Source organism: Trichomonas vaginalis, chromosome III (genome assembly GCF_026262505.1).
Source record: "Trichomonas vaginalis G3 chromosome III, whole genome shotgun sequence".
Taxonomy (NCBI): Eukaryota; Parabasalia; order Trichomonadida; family Trichomonadidae; genus Trichomonas; species Trichomonas vaginalis.
Genome location: NC_067205.1, coordinates 7,220,714 through 7,233,289, shown reverse-complemented (window position 1 = coordinate 7,233,289; position 12,576 = coordinate 7,220,714). Strand labels below are relative to the sequence as shown.

The window sequence follows — 12,576 nt, the reverse complement described above, 5'->3', positions numbered from 1 at the left end:
TCTTTTCAATTTCTAATGTTTGCTTATTCGATCTATTTATCAATTCATCTCATATTTTATCATAATTTATTTTATCAATTCAATTTTTATTTCTTAAAATCTTTATCAGTTTATCATAGTCTATAAAAATATTTAAAGAGTCAACTTACAAAAATTTCAATTAATTCAATACTCTTCAAAAATAAATAAAAACAATAATGTTTCCACAGCAAATTTATTACCAGAACAATATGATTCCAAACTATATGTATAACTATAACCAGCCTCAGATCTATGTATCACAGGTCCCACAAATCCTTCAAAAGCTCCTACCTTATCTATTAATTTACCTGTTTTTAGTTATCAGCCTTCAAAACAAGTCGTCATTCCGTTCGACAAAAAGCTATGCAATGATGGTATGTTTAATAGCATGGATGAAGCAATGCGCTTTATCTCTCGCCATTGCATTAAATATCATGGCCAATTTACTCGAAGTTTAGCTAGAACCTATTCTAAGCTATGCTATGTATTAGACCTTGTTAATGGTGTTTACTGTCCAATGAATGATCTTTCCAAGAAAGATTTTAATGCGAGTTTTCTTAAACTCGGGAAAATGACCGATTAACGTAATTGCAATTAAAGTTTTGTTGTCTATCTCTTAAAGTTCCTCTTTTTTTTTTCCATTTCTGTATCCTATTTCCATATCCCAATATCTTGTTTAGGATGTTAATATTTTTTTTCTATTTAGAAACAAAATCACTGATAATATCGAATATAAACACTATAGGAATAAAATCCACTTTACAAAATAATGAATTAAAATATATCAAATATTTTTTTTTTTAAATAATATATAACAGGAATGCAATCTTATACAGTATTATTCATACTCATACGAGTCATTCTCGATGTTTTCGGTCGTCTAACTGATAAAGGAGGAAGCGATATAATTGCATCATCGGTCATAATGTTAGTATCAATATCAATTTTGGTAGTAATAACATCTGCATCAATTCTTCCACGTGAGATCTCTTCTTTCTTTTTAGCTTGTATTTGATTCCAGATTTTATCTTCGGTACATTCTCTTGTTTTAGTAGCTTTGGCCTTTTGAAGCTTATTCTCAAGTGCAACTCGAAGACGCATTCGTTTTTGATACAAATTCTTATTTAGCACTTGAGTTCTCTGTTGATGATTATCAATTTCCAGTTTTTGTCTCTTTTCAAGAGATTTCACGGAGGCCTCGTAGTCTCTTTGCATTACAATATGGGCCGCATCTCTTTCACGCGCTTCTAATTCTTTTATTTCTTTTGATAATAGTTCTGCTTCTTCAAATCTGCATTGTTGAATAAGTAAACGTGCCTGCTTTCTTAAATTCGAAAGCTGATTAGATGCACGGTTATACATTCTTGTTTTTGCTTCCGATGACCATCTTTCAACATGATCATCACATTCTTTCTCATGCAGTTTTAGTAATTTCTGAAACGATGCTTCCTGTTCTTCATTAAGTTTCCTTAGAAGTGTTTTCGTTTCTTCGTCAAATTCTTTTAATTCATTTTCGATTGCTTTAATTTGAGAATTGTATTTTTCTTCAGCTGACTTGTATGCAGATCTCTTCAAATAAACTTCTTTGTTACCAACCATAAAATTTATAGCTTTCGTGTATTCAATCGATTTTTCAAAATTATCGCTCTTTGCAAAACCCAATCTTTCTTCAACAAGGGTTTCAAGTAATTTGTTATATTCTTCATCCGAAATCGGTGGCAAAGTTTGACACCTGAGGGCAATTTCTTTCAGATCTGATTCAGTGTAAGTTTTTTCTTTGTTTTTTCTTGGTTTTTTATGAGAATTCTCTTCTCGTGGCGGTGGCTCATGTATTTCTTGGCTAGTTTCAGCATCATGGTGATCGACTTCGCCTTCAGTCATTACTAACGGCTTTTTGTACGAGATTTTATTTTGCACTTTTTGCTTTTACATGACAAAAAATTATGACGATGAAATATTTACTTATTCCTATTACCAGCGCTGGAAAGCACCATTGGACATCTTAAATGCATTGCATTATGCATAGGAGATAAACTGTGCTTTGATTCAATGCTTTAATCATAAGTAATCTTTGATAACTTGAGTATTATTCAATAATCGTCAATAATACAAAAAAAAGCAATAAAACAGCCATGGAAATTAAGCCAGAGACCGTAGGTTCTAGTCAAGGTAAATAGGCCTATTTTACTACTTCTGTAGTCATTTTTTCCAAACATTTCATGATTCGGCCTTTTAATCCCAAATGGACATTGAATCTCTGAAAAGGTAATGCGTGATAGGTTTATGCGGCAAAAAGATGATCATTTCAATAACTCAAAAAAAAATATTAATCACAATGTCAAGGGCTGCTATTATTATTTTTTTTTTGAGGAAAATTTTAAATATCTATCGTATTTTTGAATGGATACTGAAATCGTTATTTTCTTTCAATTTTTTTTGGTCAGGATTGTTTTTCATCTACTAAGTAGAATAAAATCTAATCAAAAACATCCAAATCCAAGTCTTTACATTGGCTTTACAAAACTTCAAAAAAATCAGAAAAGGGATGAGTGCCGGCCGCGCATCTCCGAAATCATCATTTTCAAGATCATCACTTGTCTATCCTAATAAGACACGAAATAGCTATTCTAACAATAATAGCAATAATCCTTTCACTCGGCCAAAGACTCAAATGACACAAAAGCGCCAGGAGCCCGAAGAAATTCCTTCATATTTAGAAGACTCAGAATGCGTTTCACTTCGTGAAAGCAATTGGGAAGAACCAAATTTCAGCGAAATCGAGGATGAGCAATTGAAAAAACTCGTCACACACTTGAATGAATATTCAACGAGCTGTGCCTCAAAGGAAAATTACAAAGATGCAAAACGCGCCGCTGAGCTTTCAAATCTTGCGATGAAAGAACTCAATTCAAGACTTAAACCAAAGACAAGATCAACAAAGAACACTGAATCTCCTGACGATGCCATTGAAAAAGCCAAGGAGAAATATAAAGAAAGGAACGAAAACACCGACAGAGAATTTGATGAGAGATTAGCGAAGATTCAAGAAAAGCATCAGCAAGAAATGGAAGCATTCAACAAGAAATGGAGTGAAGAAATGCCTCAAAAATACAGAAAACCATCTCAACAAATTTTGCAAATGAAAAAGATTGAGAAGCGCCTTGCAGCAGCTGGCGAATTTGATAATGCTGAGGATATGCACAAGAGGACAGAAGAATTGATCGCTAAAGAAGCAGATAATGCCCAATTATTGCTTATCCACGATTATAAGAACGCAAAAAACCAACTTCTTAGCAACCAACAAAATGACATCCAAGTTCTGAAATCATGGTATACAACACAAAAGTCTCTCAATGAATCCAGATTCTCGGTAGATCTATTATCTGCAGAGAAACGCAAGAACGTTGTTAACCAGCGGACAAAAGAGAACAATAGAACAATTTTACGCCTTACCTCCCGCGGAAAGATCTCGGTAAGCAAAATGAGAAACTCTGATAACGTTCAAGCCGTTCTCCTTCCTCCTCTCTTACCTCCCAACGATCCTCGCCTCCGCCACCAGAAGAAGAGTGCTCAATCCAGCCCAACTAAGAGGAACAACGAACAATCCAATTCGCAGCCTCAGTCTCCCAAAGAGAAAGAGGAGAACAAGGAGGAGGACATGTCTCTTTCGGCTGTTGTTCAGGACAAACTCGATGATGGCCAGCTAGAGAACAAGGAAGAGGCAGTCCAGCATCAGGAACAGGAACAGAAGGAAGAAAGCGCACAACAGAAAGAGGAGAAAGACGATCAAGATGATAACGCCTCTTTGAAAGAGGTCTTTGTCGGCGCTTTGTCCAATCCAAAGTCACCAGTGAGCGAGAAGGAAGAAGAACAGAAACAAGAAGAACAAAATGAAACAAAACAAGAAGAACAACAGAAACAGGACGAAAACGAGAAAAAGGAAGAAGAAATCAGCAATCCAATAATAGAAAAGATACAGGATGCTGCAGAAAAGGTCGAAGATAAAATCGATGAAAAGGAACAGAAGGAAGAAGAGCCAAAACATGAAGAGGAAAGAGATCTCAAAGATGAACAAACAAAAGAAGAAAAAATTGAAGAAGATTTCATTGATGAACAAAAAGAGCCAGTGAAAGAGAATGAACCAGAGAAAGAAAAGGAAGCAGAACAACAACCAGAGCAAAAAGAAGAAACTCAGCCAAAGCAAGCTTCTCTTTTAGGAAATCTCCAACAACTCCTTGAAAAGAAAGAAGAGGAGAAACCTGAGGAACAAAAACAAGAAGAACCAAAACCAGAAATGAAACAAGAAGAAGAGAAGAAAGAAGAAGAAAAGAAAGAAGAAAACACACCTGTTCTAAGCATTGCTGGAGCAATTGCAGATACAATTTCACAAGAAAAGGAAAATGATGAAAACGCCACATTCCAAACAGAACAGCAAAAGTTCCAAGTTGAGCAGTAATCATTAGTTTTATTCTCTTTTATGTTTTATTTGAAGACTTTGATAATTTAAAATGTTTATTTAAGGGTGCACCCGTATGTACGTTTATTTGAGAGGAGGAGGATTACCCTCTCAATTTTGAGGGATTCGTTAGTTTATTTTCTCGATGAATATGCAATAAAATTTGATTTTTACCTTATCAATATACTTCATATAATATACACATGTTCATGTAAAAACTTTTTTCCAAAATCCTCAGGAATTAAGAGATTTTTGAATTTTAAGAATTTTTTTCGAATTTTTTCGAAAAAAAAATATTTTCAGAACAGCCTTAACTGCTAAGATTTAGGAACAATGTTAAGTATCAAAAAGAAAGGAGGTCTGATATAGACAACATATATCGTTGAAGGTTGAAAAAATCTCTAATATTTGAGCCCAAAATTTCAAATTTTAATTTTTTGAAAAAAGAGGCCACCCGTATGTACGTTTATTTGAGAGGAGGAGGATTATATTTTTGAAAGGGGAAAACATTATGAATATGTTAATTATATAATAATATGTATTATTATAAAAAAGAAAAAATAAAGCACGTTAAAATTTTCTTTCTTGATTTTTTACAAAATCTACTTAGAATTATGCAAAATATGACTAAATAATTATAAATTTCAAGTTAAATTTTAATTTTGATAAATAATTTAAATTTCAAAATATCAAGTTCAGTTCGACTATGTATGTAGTAATTCCTCAATAAAGTGCCAAAACCCTATTAAAATATATGAACATTTTCAACATTTTAATGTTTTTATTTAAAAATTTGATGGAATATGAGCTTCAAACAATTATTATGTAAATAAAAATAATTAAATATATGTATCTATTCGTATTACAACCGTAGTAAGTCGATTCTTCCTTTCTTCTACTGAGTTTTGAATTTGATTTCGAATTGTAAAGAGATTCAAAGGGAAAATACTAGCGGATAAAAACTACCTCCATAAAAGGGTCATAATGGAGTCAAGTTGTATTTTTTGATATTTTTTGCTTTTCGAGCCTAAATAGGTAGCCAAGATAATGCCTAAAAATAAGGTTCTAAATTCTGAAGTTTACATGATCCTCTCGTGTGCACCCTTAATCTTTAAAATTTCGACAATTTTTTGACGATAATTTTTGATTCAATTATTTGTATAAGTGGTCGGACATTTAAGCAATGAAAATCATTAAACATTAATAAATGGAAGCATTGCTTATTCACAACCAGTATGGAATAGATATTGGTGATGACAAGATAGTAATTTCCACTCCTGATGGAAAAATTCTAAAGTCATAACTAACAAAGACGGAAGATCAACTCCATCTTACGTTTCCTTCAATGGTGGTCATCGTGAATTCGGAAGTATTGCAAAGAATAACCAAGTGCAATTCATAGAAGACACTGTTTCTGACTTGAAGTCTCTAATTGGATTAAGATATCGATCATCAGAGAGATCTGAACTAGAAAACAGAGTACAATATGAACTAGTAGAAGGAAAGAACGGTAACACCGCTGTTCATATCAGTTCAATAAACAAAGATATTACTCCAGAAGAATTAATAACTTTTGTAATCAACAATCTCGCAGACAAAGGAAAATTTAATGACTGTGATGTAGTACTCTCGGTTCCAGCAGACTGGACTCCCTCCAGAAGAAAACGACTTATTGATTCTCTCCAAGCAATCGACGTGAACGTAAAACAGCTAGTAAGCACTACAGCAGCCGCAGCCATCAACTATGCGCATACGAACAACTCCATTGTTACAGAATCCCCTGTCGAGGGACTTTTCATCGACTCAGGAAAATCCTCCACCACAGTTTCATTGATTTCTGTCTCAAAGAAGAACGTGATTGTCCAGAAAACTCTTACAAACAACGTGTTCTGCGGCCGTCGACTCGATGACATTTTGATTCAAGAAGTTCTCCATCGACTTAAGCAGAAATTCCACTTTGAGATGAATGAATCAAAGAGAACTAAGCTCAGATTGCTGAAGAGTGTCGAATCGCTCAAGAAGACACTTTCATCAAACAAAATATGCGAGTTTGAGTTTACATCTCCATCATTAGACGGCGAATACAAACTGCAGTTCACAAGAGATGATTTTGAGAAGCTGATTGAAGACTCCCTCTTCTCTCTCTCCACGACAATTGAGAATGTCGTCTCTTCCTCGAGAAACGGCGTCAAGTTTGTCGAAGTTTTCAGCGGAAGTTCCAGAATCCCATCATTCAAATCAACAGTAGAGAGAGTCTGCCACGTCTCTGCATCAACCACGATGGACTCAGATGAGTGTGTCTCGCTTGGCTGTGGCTTTCTCTCCGACAAGTTCCACAACATCAATCTGATCGAGAGATATCCTCTCTCCTTCAGCGTTGAGCCTTCTTCTGTCACTCTCTTCCCTGAGAATTCACAAATACCAGCGACTGCTGAGCTGAAGTTTGATCCGAGCGAGTTCAGCTACACAGTTCTCTGCGGCAGGGACCAGGTTGCGAGCATCACTCTCAATGACGGAGTGAATCAGAAAGATCAGTTTGACATCAAAATAGGATTGAGCAGCAACGGAACTCTTGATGTCGGATATGATGAGAGAGTTACTCTGGAGATAGAAGGATCCATTGAGCAGGAGGATTTGATGGATTTAAAGAAGAAACTGACTCAGATGGAGATATCAGATGAAGTGAATGTTAAATTGGAACATTCGAGGAATAATCTAGAAGCGGTTATCAACAGTTGTGATAGAATAATAAGAGAGTTCCCTGAATACATCGCAGCTCAAAACATTTCAACTGAATATTTGGCTCAAAAGGTAAAAGAGGCATGGATTTTCTATGAACAAAATGAATTCGATGAATCAGTTACAAGTGATAATTATGAAAAAATTGCTAGCGAATTAGGAGAGATTTCATCAAAAATCATCAGCGTTAAGAAATCTCACGAAGATTACGAAGATAGTATTAAACAAATGCTGACTAAAGCTAACAATTTGCTGCAGCAAAGCAAATCAGAGATGAGCAAAAAAGAATGTCAAAAAGTAATCGCAGAATTGACTGCATTGATCAATACTGATAAGTCACAGCCAATTTCATTCGATGAACACAAATGGAATAGAAGAATGAGATCTTTAGATAATGTTGTTAAAATGAGTAACGCAGGTGTATTCTAAATATTGTTGTTTCGATTTTAAATTTTTCCTTTCTTTCGTACATTTACTATTATATAGTTATAATTAATATTATAGTAAATCTATCTTGTAATCATTTGTACTCTAGATAAAGATGGTATAATAAGTATGTTTCTGGTTTAAAATACCATCTTTATGAATTACAAAAGCAAGTAATACTAAAATACATAATGAAGCTTTTTTTATCCGAATTGAATTGCGAAAGAAATTTATAGAATAGTGCTATATTAAATATTATTGGACCATTATTTGTATGCAATATGAATACATGAATAAATACATGAATTGAAAATTATTGGACGATCATTAAAAATTTTACCCATCGAGCTTGAGTGAGAGAACTTTTCCATTCAATTTCCAAAACTAAAATGAAATATTAGGTAGTGAAATAAAAATATATGATATTTAGCATTTGGATATTTTTAACCGAATAACCGATGAACGAAGAAAATTTGAAATAAAATTGACGATCATTGATTTTTTTGTTAATTAAATATTATCTAATATAACCATCAAATTATAATATAATAAATTGTGATGGATAAATTAAAATTTGAATACTACGACATAAAATAAATAACAAGTAATAATACCACTTTAAATAACAAATTTTCACAAAGCTGCTAAAGAATTAGAATAGAGATAATAATAACGGTGAAGTTTATTTTGGGGCCAATTACTATAGGACTATTTTAAACGCTATACATGCTTTTATATAAACGTACTTATGCAATAGAATTTCGTGGAAATGAAATTATTTAATTGCCTAAGATCGGAAATTTGCGAGCAAATACTTTATTAAATGCTGTCTTCTAAATATAGAACAATTTTTATCAATTAGCTTCGCAAAATATAAAAAATGATCATTAATTTTGGTAATAAGCTATAGTAATGATATATAATAGTTTAGCATGATAAAAAATTAATTCGAATACTTGAACCGAATTTGTATTCAAAATAAAAAATTTTATCTCAAAAAATGGAAAAAATTTGAGGAACCGAAAATTCTTATCTATGCAAAAGAATTTTAAATATTAAATTAGGTCATCATGTTTTTTCTCAAAAATTCTTTCATAGAAAATAAAATGTCAATGATATGACAATATATCATTAAAACACTAATAATTTGATAAAGAATAATTTCCAACTTAACAAAAAATGAAAGGAGAAAAATATGTGCTGAAAAAAACAGGAGAAACGATTGCCCCTTAAAAATTGAGAAGATATAGCGGTTATAAAATTGACATCGGCCACTTACGCTTCAATTAAGGGGTAAAATTGTAAGCCTAAAATGGCTTTGTTCACTTCACATTAATGCTCTCTTCATCATTCGAGCGCAATCTTCATCAACCACTCCTCTTCATTGACAAGGACACAAGAGTTGTTATCCAAGGTATCGGTAACCAAGGCCAATATCACTCCCGCCTCATGCGTGAATACGGCACAAAGGTTGTTGGTGCTGTTCATCCAAAGAAGGCCGGAAAGATCATTGCTGGACTTCCAATCTTCAAGAACATGAAGGAAGTTGTTAAGAGAACAGATGCTAATGCATCTCTTATCTTCGTTCCAGCTCCAGGTGCTGCTGCTGCATGCATTGAAGCTGCTGAAGCCGGCATGGGTCTTGTTGTCTGCATCACAGAACACATCCCACAGCACGATATGATCAAGGTCAAGAAGGTCATGAAGGAAACAGGCTGCCAGCTCATCGGTCCAAACTGCCCAGGTCTTATCCAGCCAGGCACACACACAAAGCTTGGTATCATCCCAACAAACATCTTCAGAAACGGTAAGATCGGTATTGTTTCCCGCTCTGGTACACTTACATACGAAGCTGCTTATGCTACAACACAAGCTGGCCTTGGTCAGTCCACAGTTGTCGGCATTGGTGGTGATCCATTCGCAGGACAGCTCCACACAGATGTCATCAAGCGCTTTGCTGCAGATCCACAGACCGAGGGTATCATCCTCATCGGTGAAATCGGTGGCACATCCGAAGAAGATGCCGCTGAGTGGATCGCTAAGACAAAGCTTACCCAGGAGAAGCCAGTCGTCGCCTTCATCGCCGGCGCTACAGCTCCACCAGGCAAGCGTATGGGTCACGCTGGTGCCATCGTTTCTGGCGGCAAGGGCACAGCTGAGGGCAAGTACAAGGCTCTTGAAGCAGCTGGTGTTCGCATTGCTCGCCACCCAGGTAACATGGGCAAGTTCATCTTCGAGGAGATGAAGAGATTAGGAAAGATCTAAATCTACTGCTTACTTTAAAAACTCATACTTCTAAATAGGAAAGCTTCTCTCTAAGAAAAATGCATTCTTTTTTTTAAATACCGAATTTTATATTATAATAATTAAACAGGAACAATAGGACATTTAAATATAATAGGAACAGGAGAAACAGATTGGATTCTCCTCTCAGAGTGTCTGCGCGTCCTCGCACGCGGCTTACCTAACATCAAATTTTCCATCTTGAGTCTTTCAGCATCATTTATGGTAATCCTCACGAGTTCGGTGATGGATACATAATGGAATAAACCATTATCCTTACCATCAACAGCGTTTTTATGATCGCCATCCGTTTTAATAGAATTCTGGCAATCATAAATAATGTCGCTCATATCGTCAATCTTAACGATTGATCCAATAGCTATATTATTCTGTGCGCTATCTCCAACTTCTGGGTTCGGATCGAAATATGATGTATCGAAGTCATTCTTTAAGGCAGGTATAAATGGAGGCACGATCTTATGGACATGCTTCCAATCTATTCCTTTGAAAAATGGATGATGCATGATTTCTTCGATAGATTTTGCTCCAAGCATTTTCTTTGAATTATGGTCCATCAGACCTTTGATCAAGTTCCACAATGCATCACTGCACTGTATACGTGGGATTTTGCCTTTACAAATATTAAGAATCGTTTCCTCTGCTGTTTCACCATGGAACGGCGGAACACCTTCGAAAAACTCATATAGCATTGCACCGAGAGACCAATAGTCAACAGAAAATGAGTGGGACATGTTAAGAATCACTTCAGGTGACAAATAATCCGGAGTTCCCACCAGCTTAACGCAACGTTCAGACGATCCTGTATAGGACAGTCCGAAATCGATCAACTTCAGTTGCCCATTCTTGTTAACAAGTATATTTCCAGGCTTGATATCTCTGTGAATAATTCCAAACTTCCTGAGATCGGCCAACGCCATGACAATCTGAGCTGCATATGCTCTGATAACATCTTTGGAGAAAGATCCAACATTGTCTAGAAGGCGGCTTAAGTCACCTCCAGGCAAATACTCCATGACGATGTACATGTTCTTAACACCGGCGATAGAATAGTACATGGAGACAACGGATGATGATGAAACTTGGCTCAAAGTCATCTTTTCGTTAAAGGCAGAATTTTGATGATCCATTTGATGGCGTGGAATGGCTTTGATTGCGAAGACTTCACCAGTTGTTTTCTTTTTAGCAAGATAAACGCGACCGTACGCACCATTTGAGAGTCTTTTTATGAATTCAAAGTCATTGATTGTTAACGTGTCGGCACGAATATGAATTTGCTTAGCTTTTACAATTCTTTCTTTTTCAAAACTCAATTTTGCAGCTCGCATTGATAATTCGTGAACAATGTGGTTATCAATATTTCGAATTGACAGTCTTTTGATTTTTGTGTTGATTCTTCTGATATAAGAACTAGACAATTCAATATTTTCATTCACTAACGTCGATAGAAGTGTATTTAAATGAAGAACTGGTAAAATTGTTGTCTTCGCTGGAATTTCATCTCCAGGACATGAATTAGCTAGATATGTCTTATTATTTTCAGCAATAAAATCTCTAATCATGATGTCAATATCTTTTTCTGATTTAATTTCATTAAAAGTTTGGACACAGTTTTCAAGGTGAGAACTGATCTGTTCAAGAGGAATATAGTTCTCGCAGACCCTACACAAGACATTTCTGGCTCTGCAGTCTGCCTCCACTATCACCATTGGTTGATCATCAAATTCATCTGGCTGCTGTAATATTGACTGAATGGATTTGATGATAAAAAATGGTTTAATAAGTTTTGAAGCCAATAATGATGCGTCAGAATCTTGAGTAATTGATGTATAATACTGAAGCTTTAAACAAATTAACATATGAAGCGTTCAATAATTTTTGAGTAACCTTTATAATATTGCATATTGACTCATCTTTTGGGCTTTTAAAATTTGAAATTAATTGGGCAAGAATGGTTCTTTGAGCTTTCAAAAGGCTATAGTAATTTAAATAATAAGTACTGTCGAATCTATGATTGATGCTTTTGTATTTACCAACCAAATCTTCAATCTCAACAAACATTTTGGTACTTTTGAATAAATTATTTAGATTAAGTAAATCTATCAAAAAATTGTTACAGTAGAAAATTAGTTTCATTATAGTATTTAAAACATAAATATTAAACTTCAATATGCCAATTCACCATACAATTTTGTGAAGAATTGTGAATAAAACCACTACAATTTTGAATAGAAATGAAAACATAATTAAAACATCATAATAAAGCGATTTTATTACAACATTTAAAAGTATCTTTCAATTATTTTGAATACGACTTTTGATAATAATCACACATTCTAACGTACTGCTATTTTTAAATCGATTATTATATATCTCGCATAAAACAAAACCATTTGAAATACAGTTTTGGCATTTTATTAATAATATTTTTTTTTGAAAAGTTTGGCAATCTAAAAATATTTCATGAATTATCCTCTAGAAAATTATTTACAATTGCAAACCATTGCATTATTTGAACTTAAATCAAGATTATTGGCTGAATAAATTTGAGACAGATCTGTATCAAAATATTTATGAGTGGGGGACAAACTCGCCCATTGTCACTTTTCATTAACCTTAAACCTGTAATTTTC

At 34.4% G+C, this 12,576-nt stretch overlaps 5 protein-coding genes across 5 annotated transcripts, besides 2 other annotated features; 3 read left to right on the top strand and 2 right to left on the bottom strand.

The window, feature by feature from the left end:
- Positions 1-180: 180 nt before the first annotated feature.
- On the bottom strand, positions 181-2,369 carry TVAGG3_0657420 (uncharacterized protein; the record flags this gene model as incomplete). Its single annotated transcript, XM_001330418.1, has 1 exon — positions 850-1,902. The coding sequence occupies one exon, from the start codon at positions 1,900-1,902 to the stop codon at positions 850-852; it is 1,053 nt and encodes a 350-aa protein (XP_001330453.1).
- A 197-nt stretch (positions 2,370-2,566) lies between these two features.
- Positions 2,567-4,477, top strand: TVAGG3_0657410 (uncharacterized protein; the record flags this gene model as incomplete). The annotated part of the gene is made up of 1 exon (XM_001330417.1): positions 2,567-4,477. One exon carries the CDS (start codon positions 2,567-2,569, stop codon positions 4,475-4,477), a length of 1,911 nt encoding a protein of 636 aa, XP_001330452.1.
- Positions 4,478-4,541: 64 nt separating this feature from the next.
- Positions 4,542-5,581: a mobile genetic element.
- An 858-nt stretch (positions 5,582-6,439) lies between these two features.
- Positions 6,440-7,645, top strand: TVAGG3_0657390 (ATP binding; the record flags this gene model as incomplete). The annotated part of the gene is made up of 1 exon (XM_001330416.2): positions 6,440-7,645. One exon carries the CDS (start codon positions 6,440-6,442, stop codon positions 7,643-7,645), a length of 1,206 nt encoding a protein of 401 aa, XP_001330451.1.
- A 1,297-nt stretch (positions 7,646-8,942) lies between these two features.
- TVAGG3_0657380 (succinyl CoA synthetase-2 alpha subunit) lies at positions 8,943-9,990 on the top strand (the record flags this gene model as incomplete). The annotated part of the gene is made up of 1 exon (XM_001330415.2): positions 8,978-9,907. One exon carries the CDS (start codon positions 8,978-8,980, stop codon positions 9,905-9,907), a length of 930 nt encoding a protein of 309 aa, XP_001330450.1.
- Positions 9,991-10,008: 18 nt separating this feature from the next.
- On the bottom strand, positions 10,009-11,802 carry TVAGG3_0657370 (STKc MAST like domain-containing protein; the record flags this gene model as incomplete). Its single annotated transcript, XM_001314441.1, has 1 exon — positions 10,009-11,802. One exon carries the CDS (start codon positions 11,800-11,802, stop codon positions 10,009-10,011), a length of 1,794 nt encoding a protein of 597 aa, XP_001314461.1.
- Positions 11,803-12,518: 716 nt separating this feature from the next.
- Positions 12,519-12,576: part of a mobile genetic element that runs on past the window's edge.